A 15,125-nucleotide genomic window follows, 5' to 3' on the forward strand; every position below is an offset into this window, starting at 1 on the left:
TAAGAGCTCAAATCTCTTGAGGTGCTTCTTTCCTTTTTTCCCTCTTAAGATTGTACAAATCCAAAATAATATACTGATATTACATAAAATGGATGTTGGATGTTTCATCTTTTACTTTAAGACTTTTGGAAATCAGTCCATCTTCTACTCACTTAACTATTCACAGTAACAGAAATTTTGCCCACTGTATTATTGATTTTAAACTTTTTGTGTAACTGATATAAAAACACTGTATGTTCTTCAGGGGGCACTTTGGTGATGCATTTAATCAAGTTTTCATTGTATGAAATACGGGGAATGAAAAATGTACAGTGTACAAGTACAGTCCAGAATATAAAGATGTGTACAAATAAACTCTTCATTACCAATTATTATTCTCTATTTTATTTGCATGAGTCACATTATGCACTCAAGAGATTTCTCTTCATAGCTAATAAAATCTTGCAAAGGATTAGTAAATGGTAACATGGTATTATAATAATGTATTTTGCAAAAGAGAGAAAACCTTGGTGAACTTGGGAACTCGTGAATACTGGTTAATGAATTAAAATATGTTTCTCTGCTTTTCCTGTGCTAGTTCCATTTTAATAATGAATTCCTGTTTTTTCCTGTATTTTATAAACAATCAAGAAGTCAGTGTTGTAACTGGGGTTTAGATGTATAATTGTACCTTTTTGTTTCATTGAATATCTTTTAATTTTGTCCAAAGTTATGAGCTACAAGTTGTCAAAAGATTAGCCTCTACATCGGTAAACCTGTGGATTCTGAAACAATAGCAGCAATGTGGTTAAATGATTTATTATTAATTGAAGTTTTTAAAATTTGAGCTATTGAGAACGACAGATTATTAAATCACTACCTTTGCTTCTTTCCTCTGAGTCATTGCTGCAGGTTTGGAAACTGAACAGAGCATCCTCAGTTAAATTTAGTATTCTACAGCAGGATGTAGGGGAAAAAATGACTGACAGCTCAGACCATTAAAGAATTGCCTCATAGATAGTGGCATTGATTAAATGTCTAAAGCCAGTGTTTAGAAGTATGACCTTGGTAATTAAGGAATTAAGTGCACCATATCAAGAATGGGATACAGGACTATATGGAGGTCAGGTCTGAGGTTAAATCAGAACATTTCAGGTTACAGCTAATAATCAGTCCATATTTATGTTACATGCACTGTGGTTTTATGTCTGAACTGTATCTGTAAATAATCAATTTACTGATTAATAGGAAGAGGTTAGGAATACAGTTGTTGGTGTTCAACAGTCTGCACATTGACCATCTGAGATTTGCTTTAGATTAATTGGCCAAGAACAAGTGGTATTGATGGTAGTTGCTCATTAACAGCTCCGGGCAGCCTTGAGAGGCAGCCAGCCTGAATGTTTGGCTTTGAAAGCAATAATGGCATTATTTGTGACTCCTGCATGTGAGAGATGGAGCTGATTTCTGTCCTTGGTATATCACAGGTTTTTCCGTTGGATTACATCCTGATCACGGTCATCACCATGTACTTTGTAGTCACATCCATGGCTGGCATTCGCAACATGGGCATCTGGTTCTTCTGGATAAGGGTAAGCAAAGGCCCTGCTTCTGTGTTACCTTAAAAATGATGCAAGTACACTCCTAATTGCACATTACCATTTTCTTCTTTTTCAGCTCTACAAAATTAGACCTAAGAGAACCCGCCCCCAGGCTCTCCTCTTCCTCTGTATGATCCTTCTCTTGATCGTCCTTCACTCCAGCTACATGATCTACAGCCTCGCCCCACAGTATGTCATGTATGGCAGCCAGAAGTATCTTGTGCAGGTGAGGAAAAATCTCCATACATTTCTGTGTATCTCTGGGTGTTTTAGTCTCGCTGTGGATGGGGCTCTAACGATGCCAGTGCCCATCAGGCAGTAGGTTCAAACCATTTTGATCCAGCTGGGTGTAGGCAGCAGCATGGTCTCTATGGACTTTTAGACTGCTGGTCTTTATGGATTCTGTTTATCTGTAGCCTATGTGGCTATTACTATGTGGATCTGTTGCTTGACAGTCTACCCTCTGTGTGATCTGATGTCGCTCTGCTGTCTCTCTCTCGTGCTCTCTGTGTGGGTGGGTACATGTAGTTTAGATGCACCCTCGTGTCTATGCTTCGTCTCAAAAATTCTTTTGAACAACATAATTAAAACGAACCACCGTGTTTCTGTTGAAGCATCGTCTTTTTAAATGAGAGAAAATAACCTTTTTAAATCCAGCTCCATATGACTCACAGGGTAAACACGGCTTATTCCTCTCTGCTTTCACCTACAGCATTTGAATACATTGTGCCTCAGTGTCTCATATTTACCAGCCTAGCATATACAGTCTGTATGCAGTTGATATTCAGTATTGTGCACAGCTAATACCTTAAACTTATGCCTTTGTTCTTAAGTTAGTTAGTTCTCCTTAAGTGAAAGTGATCTTTAAAGTCCAGTGCGTAGGGTTTATGGGGATCTATACGCAGAAAAAGAATATAATGTTCATCAGTATGTTTTCATCAGTGTGTAATCACCTGAAAATAAGAACTGTTCAGCTTTCGTTAGCTTAGAATGAGCTCTTTACATCTACAGTTTACATCTACATCTAGTTTCCCCCTACATGCTTGAAAGAGGAGGGCGAGGCGAGGGGTATCGTATGTGTCAACACTGGGATTTGAAAAAATCTTCTGGAAGTCTTCTGGCACCTTGCCCTGGGCCATTCCACCACCCTTACCACTGTCTAAATACCCCTAATATTTAGACACGGATACACACAGTGAATCCTAAAATCACCATGGGGCAACCACTTGCTTTAAAATATCAGAGCACCAGGGACTGAGCTAACTTGTTCCTACATGAAGTGACGACAGTTAGTCAGAATCAGATACTGGGTTGAAATGCTGTGAACATCCCTGCAGTATATAAACGAAAACAAAGAAAGGGCAAATAAATTCAGCTCTTACTTTATTTATGTATTACTTGAAGGATATGTACACATCACTTACACATTATGCTTGATGATATTGAGAGATGCTACGTGAGGGACAGTTGGTAGTAGAGGGTGATGATGAAAATGGATGGGAGACCGAGTTTAAATGCCGTCATTGGTAGAGCATGTTTGTGTACATGTTGGACACAGTTCTGTGTGGCAGGTTTGTCACGTTTCCTTCTGTGTGACACTAAAATCTGCGTGGCATATTTCACAAAAAGCATGACTTTGACCGACGTTGTGCCTCATCAAGTACGGGTAAACCTCCTCCCATTTGTTGATATACTTGCACAGACCTTTAGCCTTTTTGTCAGGTTCTCCATCCATCGTCTTCTTCTTCCTCTTCCTCTTCCTCTTCCTCTTCTTCTTCCTCTTCTTCTTCTTCTTGTTTTATTGGCGGGTGCTGTTTGAGGGAATGACTCCTCATCAGTGGATGTGACAGCTAATGCTCTACATGCTGCCAGCTGATGTTGCAGAGTGGAATGTAGCAAACACATTAAATAGGCGGTTTTGCCTCCCATCAACATTACAGAAAAAGGAAAAGGGAATTAAAACGACTGTAAATTACAGTCTAATCACCTGTTGTTCGAGTTTACTGTAAACAAAAAAGACAGTAATGCTCTGTCATGACACAACTCAGAACATCATCTGGAACCCGCTGATCTTTCCGTTATTGTAAAAAACTTAAGGTCATTCTATAATTTGTCAGTTAACAGCTGCTGCTGTTGTGTATTATTCTAGTCGTCCAGATTTTCAGATCACGGTTTTATGGCTCTTCTTCTCGAGTTTGTACTGCATGAAGAAGTTTGCAGTGTTTTGTTGCTAAACAGACACATGCCTCTTGTGTTTTTTTGATCACTCAGATGCCCTCAGCAGGTCCTACATCTGGGAATGCTACTTTTGGCACCACAAGGATCTGTGATGCTGACGCGCCTGAGGGTAAGTCTGTCATCTCTGCTAGCACAGTAAGGTAACACTGGTCCAATAGTGAGACGCTCCAAGAACTTACAAAACATCATCAAAGATTTATTCCTCACAAGTCGAGCCTATACTAGAAGAAAGGAAGGATGGTGTACAACCTGACCGTTTCATGTAGAACACTGTTCAGGAATCTTTATTGCATTCATTAGTCATTAGAGGGAATAATACCAAGGACAAACATTTAGTAATGCAGAACATGGCCTCTTGCTGTCTCCTTGCCAACACTTATTACAGTAAATCAGCCATGAAAACACAGATGTGTGAATGTACATCATACAACTGAGCTTTATTACGTTAATTTATTTATGTGCCAAGTGCTCGAGTAAGGCTCTGCTGGTAGTGGAGCAGATATGATGCAATTGTCACATCTATCATTCCTGCAAAGGTTCAAAGGAAACAAACAAGATCATAAACAGACTTTATTCTCTGGCACACATGTCATATCTCAGGTTCCCGCCCTGCTCGTCCACTTATAAATTCAGACTGACTTTTAGACTTAAAGCCATCCACAGAGTCTGTCTTTAACCTGTTGGAGTGCATGGGCTCTTGTGCATGTTTGCTTGTGTCAGTGGCGGTGTTTTCGTGTGGGGGATAATTATTTTTTAATTCAAATGAGTCAAGATGTTGGGCCATAAATCCTGTCCCTGAAGGTGCAGCATTGCATCGCAATTAGAGTAGTTAATGAGTTTTGATGGGTCTAAATGTCAAGTATGTATGAAGAAAAAGAGTAACGTGAAAACAGTGGGAGTTGTTAATTATTACAGTCAAATTAATATTAAACATATTTATTACTTTTTAAATATTATATGATATTTTCTCTTACATTTGCCCTCTGACATGCCAGTCTTAAATCATTGCATTATTGTTTAGTTCATCATATGTAGGAATGGAAGTATATTACAGTATATGGATGGATGGATGGATGTTTAGTGTATGTGTTCTCTCTCCTGACTTCCTTGTGGTTTGTTTTAATCTGATCACAGTTTTGTTTTCTTTCTTGGTTTTATTTTTGTTGATTCTAGAAGTTTTGTCCATACTGCATGAAGTTTGTTGTCATCTCTTGAGGATTTATAAGAAATAGCGAAGGCTGACCTGTTATTTTAAAAATGCTAAATTCTCCAGTCTCAAATGGTAATAAATATCTTAGATAGCATCAAATTCCCAGAATTCCCAATAGAGAATGCAGTGCGTGGTCTTCTTATATAATGTGAGTTGAGGAGGTGTTGTATTTACAGAATATCTGGAGCTATGTTGTCAGTGATATTGTTAGCGCATCTTTGAGTTCCATGTTAAGAACATGTTTTCTGAAGTCGCCTACAGTGTGTCAGTTCCTATGAAGTCGTTCCCTGTAGTGCCTTCCACTGCCATTAAGAGACACATGTGAGTCTGGACCCGTTGTGGCAGCAAAGTTTGGAATGACAATGAGGTATATGCCTGAGTACAGCAGAGATGTTAGAGATAGCCATTATCGACTCGGGTTTCATGAATAATTTTCACTTTATCCAACAGTACTGAAAATGCATTGAGACAGGGTAAGACAGGCAGAAAATAGAAAGATAAAGCAGAGGCAGCCGAGTAACTGCAGAGATCAAAGGTAAGATATTATTTGTTTACAATAATCTGATGTGTAGACACATGCGTTTTAGGTTCTCTCCACCTTGTGGGAAGGCTGGACTGGTTTTACACGTCGAAATAAAATAGGCTTTGCTCAAATTTGTTCTGGTGCCATTTCAATATAGGAAGAGGTGGCACTCTCCAAATTCACATGGCGGCCATTTTCCTCTGATGTCATGCTCAGGGTGAGAAGATCAAAAGCTGTTTGCTTATAATGTGATACTGCTGTGTTCAAGGTTGCAGGTTGTATAAACGTATGGAATCTAATTGGGGAAGTGATGACGAGTGATACCGATTTGTCACATTCAATACATGCAACCCGAAACGCAGCATTACTACATGATCCTTATTGATAACCGCATTTGAACTTCCTACCCTGAGCGTGAAGTCAGAGGAAAATTGCTGCCGTGTGAATATGGTCTATACTATAGTAGATATGTGTAGGCAAGTCAACATACTTTATATTATAAAATGTATCTTCCACCCACATACAGCCAAAGATGGACTGGACCCTATCTCAGATTAATTTGTTTCTTTAGATATCAAAACCTTTGCCACCATGTCAACAATCCAGTCATCTATGCAATTACAACAGCTTCAATTCAAATTTAAAATGAAAGCCAATAAACATTATGTATTGTTTTGATTGCCTTTAAATACATTTACCTACGTGATAAATAAGGTTGCATTCAGTCAGAGTTTGAACCAGGTTTATTGCCAAGGAAGGTATTTTGGTGCATACAAATAAACATAATAAGAGAGAAAAAAAAGTACTACAAACGTGAACGAGCATAAATATTAATCCAGCCATGTTTACACTTGACAATAATGCCAACATACAGTAATTACATAAATTGACAATCCCCCATAATACTCTTGTTGACACGACTGTTCAGACAGAATTGTGGAAATTAATTGGCTTTTCTTTGGTTGTCTATTTGTTTTCCCTCAAACAAACCATTTGTTTCCTGTCCCCCAACTATCACAAATAACCCAATCACATGCAGCCGTACTTCTGCACCACATCGCCATGTTGTTTCATCGCAGCCTGGAAGCTGCTTTGTATCTGAAGAGAAGAGGAGAAGTTATAGATAGCTGTTGAAATTGAGCTGGGTTTAAGTGAGTGAAATAAAGTTAAACGTGTCCCTGGCACCACAGGGCCCTGAGTTGTTTTTGGCCAAGTACTGTTAATGACCGAGGGCCCATGTCAAAGGATTGTGTGATCTGTTCATTTACGCAGACGTTTTGCCACTCAGTTATATTCAAGGAGTCGTGGAGTCACTAGGACAATGGCCAGCAGTATTTCTGCCCTCTGTTTTGACCAGTTTAGGGAAACTGGTCCTATTTTGGCAGCTTGGAAATGGCTTCTGCTTTCATAACAGCCGTTGTACCACCTACCATGAGGAGGAGGAAGTGTCAAGCAGAGACAACACATGCGACTGAGAGGGAATACAATCAAAAGCTTATCGACTGATATGCTGCAAGTAACAGGTGAAAGATTTAATTTGTGTGGTGAAAGAGTGCAACTCCTTCTTTCCCAATTTACATAAAGCAGCTTTTTTCCCAAAGGAGAGAGTACCTCATTAACCGTTGGTATGAGGCAGCAGAGAGGGAGGGTGTAACTGGCTAAATGGCTACATGCCAGTCAGCCAGCTCATCTGAAGGCACTGTCTGATCATTTATGCTGAAAATGTTGTTTATTCATGTCAATCTGAAGAACTTCAATCAGAAAAATCATGATGATTAAATAGACAAAAACCGAGGATGATAGTAGATGAGAGAAAGTTTTAGACAGGAGAATGTGTACCATATGTACACATGCTGGTGCTCCACTAAACCCATATTCACATCCTCTAACCATGACCCTGTCGCTTACTGTTACATCATGTTTGCGAGGTCTGTATATCTTCGGTATTCAAATGGAGTTCAAATATTTGCTTAGGTGCGCTCTAGTAAGCTCTTGCAATTCTTTTTTGAATCAAATCCAGAGCCACAGCATCACAGATGTATTATTGTAAACACAGAAATAGTATTCTTCATGCCTTGTCTTGTGGGATTTCTCTGCCATGGCCCCAAACACCCTGAACCCCAAAGTCTTCTTCAGTCTGTGATTTAACGCAGCGAATGGAATTATTGTGAGGAGGAGGAGGAGAATCTGGGTGTATGCATTACTGGACACTCAGTAATGATGCCGCTCTCCTCTTTACTTTAGCAGCTGTTTATTTTTCCTGGGAAAAAGCTTGATTTTAGTCCACTTCATCTTATTTCCGCTCTCCCTCCAGCCATTGACACATATGTGAACTCTTGCAGCACTAAGTCTCTCCAAGTGTGGTTCCTCTTTGTTGTTGTTTTCATTTTGTTAGGGAACAACTAATTTTCCAAAGTTTTCTGTCCTCATTTCATAACGTACCCATTCAGTTACACTTGGTTGCAGATTTTATTTTTTCAATCACTTAATTTTAAACTTCTTTTAATAAATACTTACAGATAATATCACTTCATGAAGCCTGGCTGAAACTAAGGACTTCTCAGCAGTAGATGAGGTTGCTCTTGTAAATTATTCCTACCACCATGATGCTGCATGTGGTGGGCGAGTTGCTTTGATCATAAACTCTGCATCTAAGTTCATCTGCATCCACCGTGTGCTCTTGGAAAGATGTTTCGTTTTTGTACTTACCGCCCTCTCGGATGATATGATGATCCATATTTCATGTGTTTTTTTCTTTGTCTTGCCTGGCAGTTGTCTAATTGTTGAGGATCTGAATCCATTTAAACAGGCCTTCATCTCACTTATTGATGCATTTGATTTGATTCCATTATGACGCCTTCCATCACAGATTTATCTGTCTTTGTGTCCATTTCTAATGATCACTCCCTCACCCAAGAAATTAACTGTCCCCTCTGTTGTTTATTGCTGTCATGTTAACGCCTACATCATCACATCTGCAACTCCCATTATTGGTCACATTAGTTATCTTGACAGTCTAACCAATGATTTTAATGACGTTCTGTCTGCAGCACTCCTCACTCAATTTCCTCCCAAAAAACAAAAGATTCTCGTGAGCCAAATTTATGTCGGATCATCTTTAAAAACCCCTGTGCATCGTGTGTGTGTACAGTAAGGGCATATTACAAAATATGTCAACAATAGCATCATTTCTTATGGAAAGGCAGCTGGAGACGTATAGAAATGCCCTTTTGCAGCAAAGAAAGTTTATTTCACACTTAATATCAATAAATCCAAACCCAGGGTTTTTTTTTCCCCCCAGCGTTCAGGTTGACACTGTTAGAAATAAAATTTGAAATATTCCAGCATAAGACTCCTGAATCTTTCTGTCTTTCTGGCAGTTTAAGCTGAATTGTAACCACAAGCTGAAGTACTTTATTCTCTTTTTACCTTGGAAGTCATATCACATTATTTCTAGTTTGAATCCCAGTAATGAAACTTCTAATACAGAGGAGTGTTTTTACACTATGGACTGCTGTCTGTTACCTAGCAACTTGCCGGTTTCCACAGCATTGTTTTAAAGAGCTTGAGGGAGAAGATGGTCGTAGTTTTATGTGTTGCCTCTGAGATGTCAGGTGCCCAAGCAAGTTTCAACAGGAGACTCCCTCAACCCCAGCACAAATTAATAGTAATTTGCTTTGCACCGAGGGGATCATGTCAATCAAAACGTCTTCTCTTAAAAGAGAAATGTCCCTCCTGTCATTCAGACAGCTCGTACTTATTAAAGGGAAATTCAGTCTCAAAGAATAGCTGTTCGCTCGGTATTACACCAAAAGACTCCCACTATTAATTAATAGACTTACAAACGCTTTCTGATCAAAACTGAGCTTTAAAGAAGTCTAATTAAAATGATGCTCTGTGCTTAAAGCTGCTCGGAGCAACGCTTTTATTTTTCTAGCTTTTTTTTTCCAGCTGTTGAAAGCCAGCTGTTTCCTACAGAAGTCGAGACCAAAAGCTAAACAGCTAACAGGAGAGTGAATATTGGATGTACATCCTGAAAGCAGACTCCTGTTAACAAGTCGTCTGATTATCTGATGTCTTAATGGACTCGGTTTAAGAGATACAACTACGTCCTCAGAGCTCAAACGTGACCATGATGAGTAAGTCATTTATCATAACCAGCAGTAGTGGAAAATGAGACCTGTGTTGTAAATAGCAGGAATTTTCTTTCTTGTCTCCCTGTTGGTGTGACGAGTGGTTTAGGTCAGGTTCAGGAAAGTAAGGTTACTGCCGTGTGTGTTGTCTTCTGTGTCTGCATCTGGAGGCCTTGAACACTGCTCAAATGGATTTTCTCTGCCAGTGGGAAAAAAGAGAGAGAGAGAGGGATTTTGCACAGTGAAAAGATGCTTTTGGTGAACATTCATCGACAACACTAATATGAGAAGCCAGAGATTTGAAAATAGTTCTGTTGAATGAACATCAGCATCCTCAAAGGACATTGGAACGAAAGTGCTCGGTTGCTTTTTAGATGGAGAGAAAGTAAAAGCGTACAGTGTAGGAACACGAGTGCTTGCTGATAGAGAGGCTTTCACAAAGAACACAGTGTGTGTGTGTGTGTGTGTGTGTGTGTGTATTTATTCAGGGTTTTAGGCATGTGGTTGTCTTTGAATGCAGAGTTGAAAGCTATACATAATGCATCATGCTACACGGGGTAGCACTCACCCGGGTATCACGAGTCAAGGTGAAATTACCTGCACTCACACACTGCCCCCTGCTCTTATCAGAGCACGGTAATGATTTCAAGGTGAAGTGGGTCAGTGGTGTACATGATAATATATTTAGGCAGACCACTGTTGTGAACCATCTGCAGGTCCCACTCGGAGCTCTGCAATTCAGGTGAGCAGCTGGAGAGCTACAGATGGCTGAGGAGCAGGAGGAAGAGAGCGGGGTCATGGGGATGAATATAGACTTGCTTCTCGTGTTATCTGTTGATCCTGGTGAAGCACAAGCTGATTGTTGGTGCACCCTCAGAGCTCCCGCGGGCCCGCTCCTCGTCTAATCTTTACCATACGTGAAGCGGCACCGCCCGCGATGGTCCTGTTTTATTTTGCTTTTTAATTCAACACCGCCGAGGAGAAGGCTTTCGAAAAAGTGGCTGTAATGAATAAATCCTAAAGCACACTGATTTATTGCTGCAGACCCTGATGTCACATCGCTCGGTATAAGTCTGATTGCGCTGTTCGTGGGGTTCGAGTCGGTGTGAAGAGCTGTGTAAGAAACAGTGTGATAGGAGCAGCTCAGCAGGGTTAGCGTTAATGCTCCAGATGGCTCTCTAACATAGCCAGACAGTGCATTTCGTCTCCACTTCAGCCTCGCGGACTCGCTCTCTGGCCTTGTTCTCTTGAAATTCTAGAAGTCCGATTAGGAGTGTATTGAAACAATTTGTTCTTTTATTGCTTCGTGTGTGTGGCTAAGCTAATTAATACATGTGATCTGAAGGGAAGCTTTTCTTTCTTTTCCTTTTCTTGCAGTGTGTTCACACACACACACAAAAACAATTGGAGTACTAAAGAGAGACCCAGACACCGCATGCACATCATTTGACGTCATCAGCATTTCCCATGCCTGCCAATACCCATTCATGCGCATAAAGGGAATGACTCAGCTTGAGGATTCTGATATTATTCCTGCCGTCTGTGCCAGTCGGATCGATAGCAGTATGAGTTCAGTCACAAACCGGAGAGCTCGGGCTCAAAGGTGATGTCACCAGCATAAAGCAGAGGAAAGCAATTTTATAAGCAATAGGTTTGTTTCCTTCTTCAAGCTTTTAGTTTTGATGTGTTCGTATTCGTGATCACGGTGCTTGGTCAGTACTCACCGAGCTGCCATCGGCCATAGCAACAAAATGTGATTTGGGTCGCAGCTCTGAAGCAGACTTTTGCTTACCTGGACTTACATGTGGACTCTTCCATGTGCTGTATGGGCAAGCACATCACTGGTAAACAGAAATGCTCTCTGAACTGGTTTCTTCAATCATGACTAAGGCTGATACCAAAGGCGTGTGCAAAGAGTGATGGACAGATTTCAACAAGATGAAATTAACCTCGTTAGAGAATCGGGGTCACATGCATAAGCCACGACCCCGCCGTTCAGCATCTTCACCATTTGTTGGTGTCCTGTTGCGTGTCTGTGCTTTTACCTTTTCGCCTTTTCGGTGTGTAGCGCTGGATGTATTCGATGCAAGGCTCCATTAAATGTTGCATCATTCCGGTTTCATCTGTTGGTTCAGCTACATTCACACTGACAGTGACATGGCTTTCCTCTTTTAAGAGGACTGGTTGTCTTTTTTAGTTACAGTGACAAAATGGCCCGAGGCTTTGCTCCATGTAGTGATAGCAGCCAGTTTTTTGGCTCTTAAGTGAGTGCAGACCCCTTTATAACACAGATGTTTAACAAGTGCTGCTCGTGTGGAATTCTAAGCATCGTGTAGAAATAGATGTGTCCCGTGTCTCTGGATGATGGTGCTCACCCGAGACGAGTCCCTTCTCCTCGGATCTCTCTAAAGACAGAAATCCTGTCTCCTCGAGCGATGTATCTGTCTTTCTTACTTTCTTTATTCCTCCTTTACCTGCGCCCAAATATTCTTCTCTTAACTTCCCACCTCATCCGTCATTTTGGAGGAGAAATGCAGTTTTCTTACTTTCTGTAATGATTCCTTCTTTCCTTCCTCCCTTCAAGGGTTTCTGTATCAGCTCATCCAAAACAGAGAAGAAGAAGCATTATGGAAGACAATGTCTTGGGAGGGTGGGATTTAGCAAACTTTTTTAATTAAAAACATTAAGTTAAGTTTTAGAAGAACAGCAATTATGAAAACTGTTTTGAAAGTAAATGTGACAACGTGTGATAAATAATTCTAAACTCAGGTTCAGTCGCTTCGCTTGGCCCGAAGGTTTCGGACATGTCCCGCAGGCGTCTTCTTCTTCTTCTTCAGGAATGGCTTAGAAAGTGAATCCTGAGACTTTTTGTGACAGATAACTTCCCCCTGAGGTCAAGAGTGAACCTGTGCAGCAATGTTTTAAATTCTGCTTTTGTGGAAGGACTGATGGCCTTTAACACCACTTCTCATGGTGCAAGTTCATGACATGCCACTGGGATTAAAGGTTGTGAGACTTGGTGGAGCTGAACGGGGTGGAGAAAAGGCCATTTTTAAGACCAAGTTAAACTCAGTTTTTCTTTTCATTTTGTTGGGCATCAACTCACTTTTCAATCTTTAGTGTCCTCGTTTTTTAAAAATAATTAAGTAACCTTGCAGAAACATGAACAAATTGGTTGCAGCAGTAATGATGATTTGTTCTTTATTTGAAGACATGGCATGACAAAATAAATAAAAATGTGGCTTTACTGTGAAACAAATGGTGGAAAATACCTTGTTGGATTCAACATATGGTCAAAAATCAACTGTCTTTGTTAAATGCTGTGAATAAGAGCAAGATTTAAGAGGACGTTCTTGTGTTTTCTGTCCCTTTCAGACCAGTGCACTGTGACCAGATCCTACCTTTTCCTGCACAAGTTCTGGTTCTTCAGCACCATCTATTATTTTGGTAACTGGGCCTTTATTGGGGTAAGTTCAAGGATTTAGACGAAACATCATCATCTTGATGTTAAGTAGAGCGAGAATAACGGTGGAATGTTCTCAGCAAGAATTTGAGTGGAAAAAAAGATTTTTCTCATTTTCCAATGATGAATGAAAAACTATAAAATAGTTTCGTATCTTTGAAACAATAAAACATTCACAGAAACAACATTTCTAAGATGTTTAATTTAGTTCAAAAGCAGTTCAAGAATGTTCTCTGCGGGGACGAGTGTGAGAGCACGAGCACATAATTAAATATCTGCACAGAAAAAGGTTACTGGAAAATGATTTTTCAAGACTGCACACAGCTAATCTCCTCAGCAAATCATTTAATAGCCTCTTTCCCGGTGCCGGTGATGCATTGTATCGATCAAATGATGCTCGAGAAATATCTCCTAATGTGTGCTTTGCTTATTATTTTAGGCGTTCCTCATTGGTCTGGTGGTGTCCTGCTGCAGAGGGAAGAAGTCTGTGATTGAAGGAGAGGTGGAGGCCGATGACTCAGACTTAAGTGATGATGAATATGTGCACTGAAAATCAGCATTCGCTCGGATTTGCCAACCATAACTTAAAGGGACTAGAAAGTACAATTTCATAAACAAATAAATGGACGTCAGTAATTTGTCATAAGGTAATTTATTGCTTTTAAGGAGTTATTGCGGTGGTGTCTTGTGGATTCCAGCCTTGTTTTGAGTTGACACATCCCTCCACTTAATGAGAGCGCTCAGACTGATTGTTGTGTCTTTCTCAGTCAATATTATTGATGACTTTGGGATTCTGGGAGCATCCTCCAACTCAATCCTACCTTGAGAATTCACTTATCAACAGCTTGAAACTGACACAAATTGGTCATTTTTCTACTGGAGGAGACACACTCACCGTGGCAGCAGAGCGCCAAAACTTTATGTCTGAGCTTTATTTGGAGGCAGAGCTTGTACATAAACTTACTTTTTAAAATCTCCAAGCACTTTTCCAGACCCTTTAAAAGGTTATGTGGTGGCAATATCTATAGTTGGCTTTAATATACCTTTTAAGATAAAATACCATGAAGACTACACAAACCCTTCTGCTTGCTTGTTTTCTGAGAAGCTAATTGGTATAAAATAATGATTCCTAAGTTTTGACAGCTGTAACATTTTCAAAGTTCATGTAGCTTGTTTTTGTCTGAGGTTAAATATAGTGCTAGAGGGGCTTTTCGCCCCCAGGTTTAGGCATTTGCAGTCTCAGACCATTATTTAAGCAAGTGTTACTGTACTTGCATACCTGCACTGTGTGTGAAATGTAAAGGACCAAGTGCGGCTGATGTGTTTTACAAGTTTCAGTTACTCTTGGTTTTTAATGAAATGTGTTCAACCGCTTCTAGCTCTCTGTGTTGGAAGAGCATGAGAGAAAAAAAAAAAAAAAAAATCAAGATTTGGATGTAATTTTCCTTTAATTAAGGAGTACTGCTTGTTTTGTCAGCAAGTTCAACAGCAGGCTTGTTACATAGAATTATTAATGGCTTTTTTCTGCTACGTTTGATTTCTTTTCAGTGTATTTAGCAGTGTCTGTGCTTAGAAACTCTTGATTTAATTAACAAACTGACAGGAAACATGAATGAGATTGTTTTTTTTGTTTTTTTTTTAATTTGGAAACCCAATGTTTGTGCCTCATGAATGTGTAGCACCATGATGGGCACATGCTAACTGTACATGTATGCTCTCTTAAAGTAGCCTCACAGAAATCAGCCTTGAATCTGGTGTTTTTTGACAGAGATATTGGTCAGGTTGCCTTCAGTGAGAAATGTGGTGAGATGATGATGATGATGATGATGATGATGATGATGATGATGATGATGATGATGATGACAGGAGCTGCATTACATGTAACTTTCATTTGGGATTGGTTGAAAAGAATGCTGTTGTGAAAGTTGTGTCAGTATTTAATGATACCTGTATTTAAAGAAATAAAACAACATGATATCAA

General features: G+C 39.9%; 1 protein-coding gene across 2 annotated transcripts in view; it reads left to right on the forward strand.

The window, feature by feature from the left end:
- lmbrd1 (LMBR1 domain containing 1) overlaps positions 1-15,125 on the forward strand; it is a 56,777-nt gene extending 41,652 nt beyond the window's left edge. The window contains exons 12-16 of one of the 2 annotated variants that reach the window (XM_076742820.1): positions 1,464-1,568; positions 1,654-1,803; positions 3,843-3,924; positions 13,057-13,148; positions 13,584-15,125. In XM_076742820.1, coding sequence (XP_076598935.1) covers positions 1,464-1,568; positions 1,654-1,803; positions 3,843-3,924; positions 13,057-13,148; positions 13,584-13,694 — 540 coding nt within the window. In that variant the 3' untranslated portion in view covers positions 13,695-15,125. The remainder of the gene's footprint in view (positions 1-1,463; positions 1,569-1,653; positions 1,804-3,842; positions 3,925-13,056; positions 13,149-13,583) is intronic. The other variant, XM_076742821.1, reaches the window with a different exon arrangement.

The sequence above is a fragment of the Chaetodon auriga genome, chromosome 11 (genome assembly GCF_051107435.1).
Source record: "Chaetodon auriga isolate fChaAug3 chromosome 11, fChaAug3.hap1, whole genome shotgun sequence".
Classification (NCBI taxonomy): Eukaryota; Metazoa; Chordata; class Actinopteri; order Chaetodontiformes; family Chaetodontidae; genus Chaetodon; species Chaetodon auriga.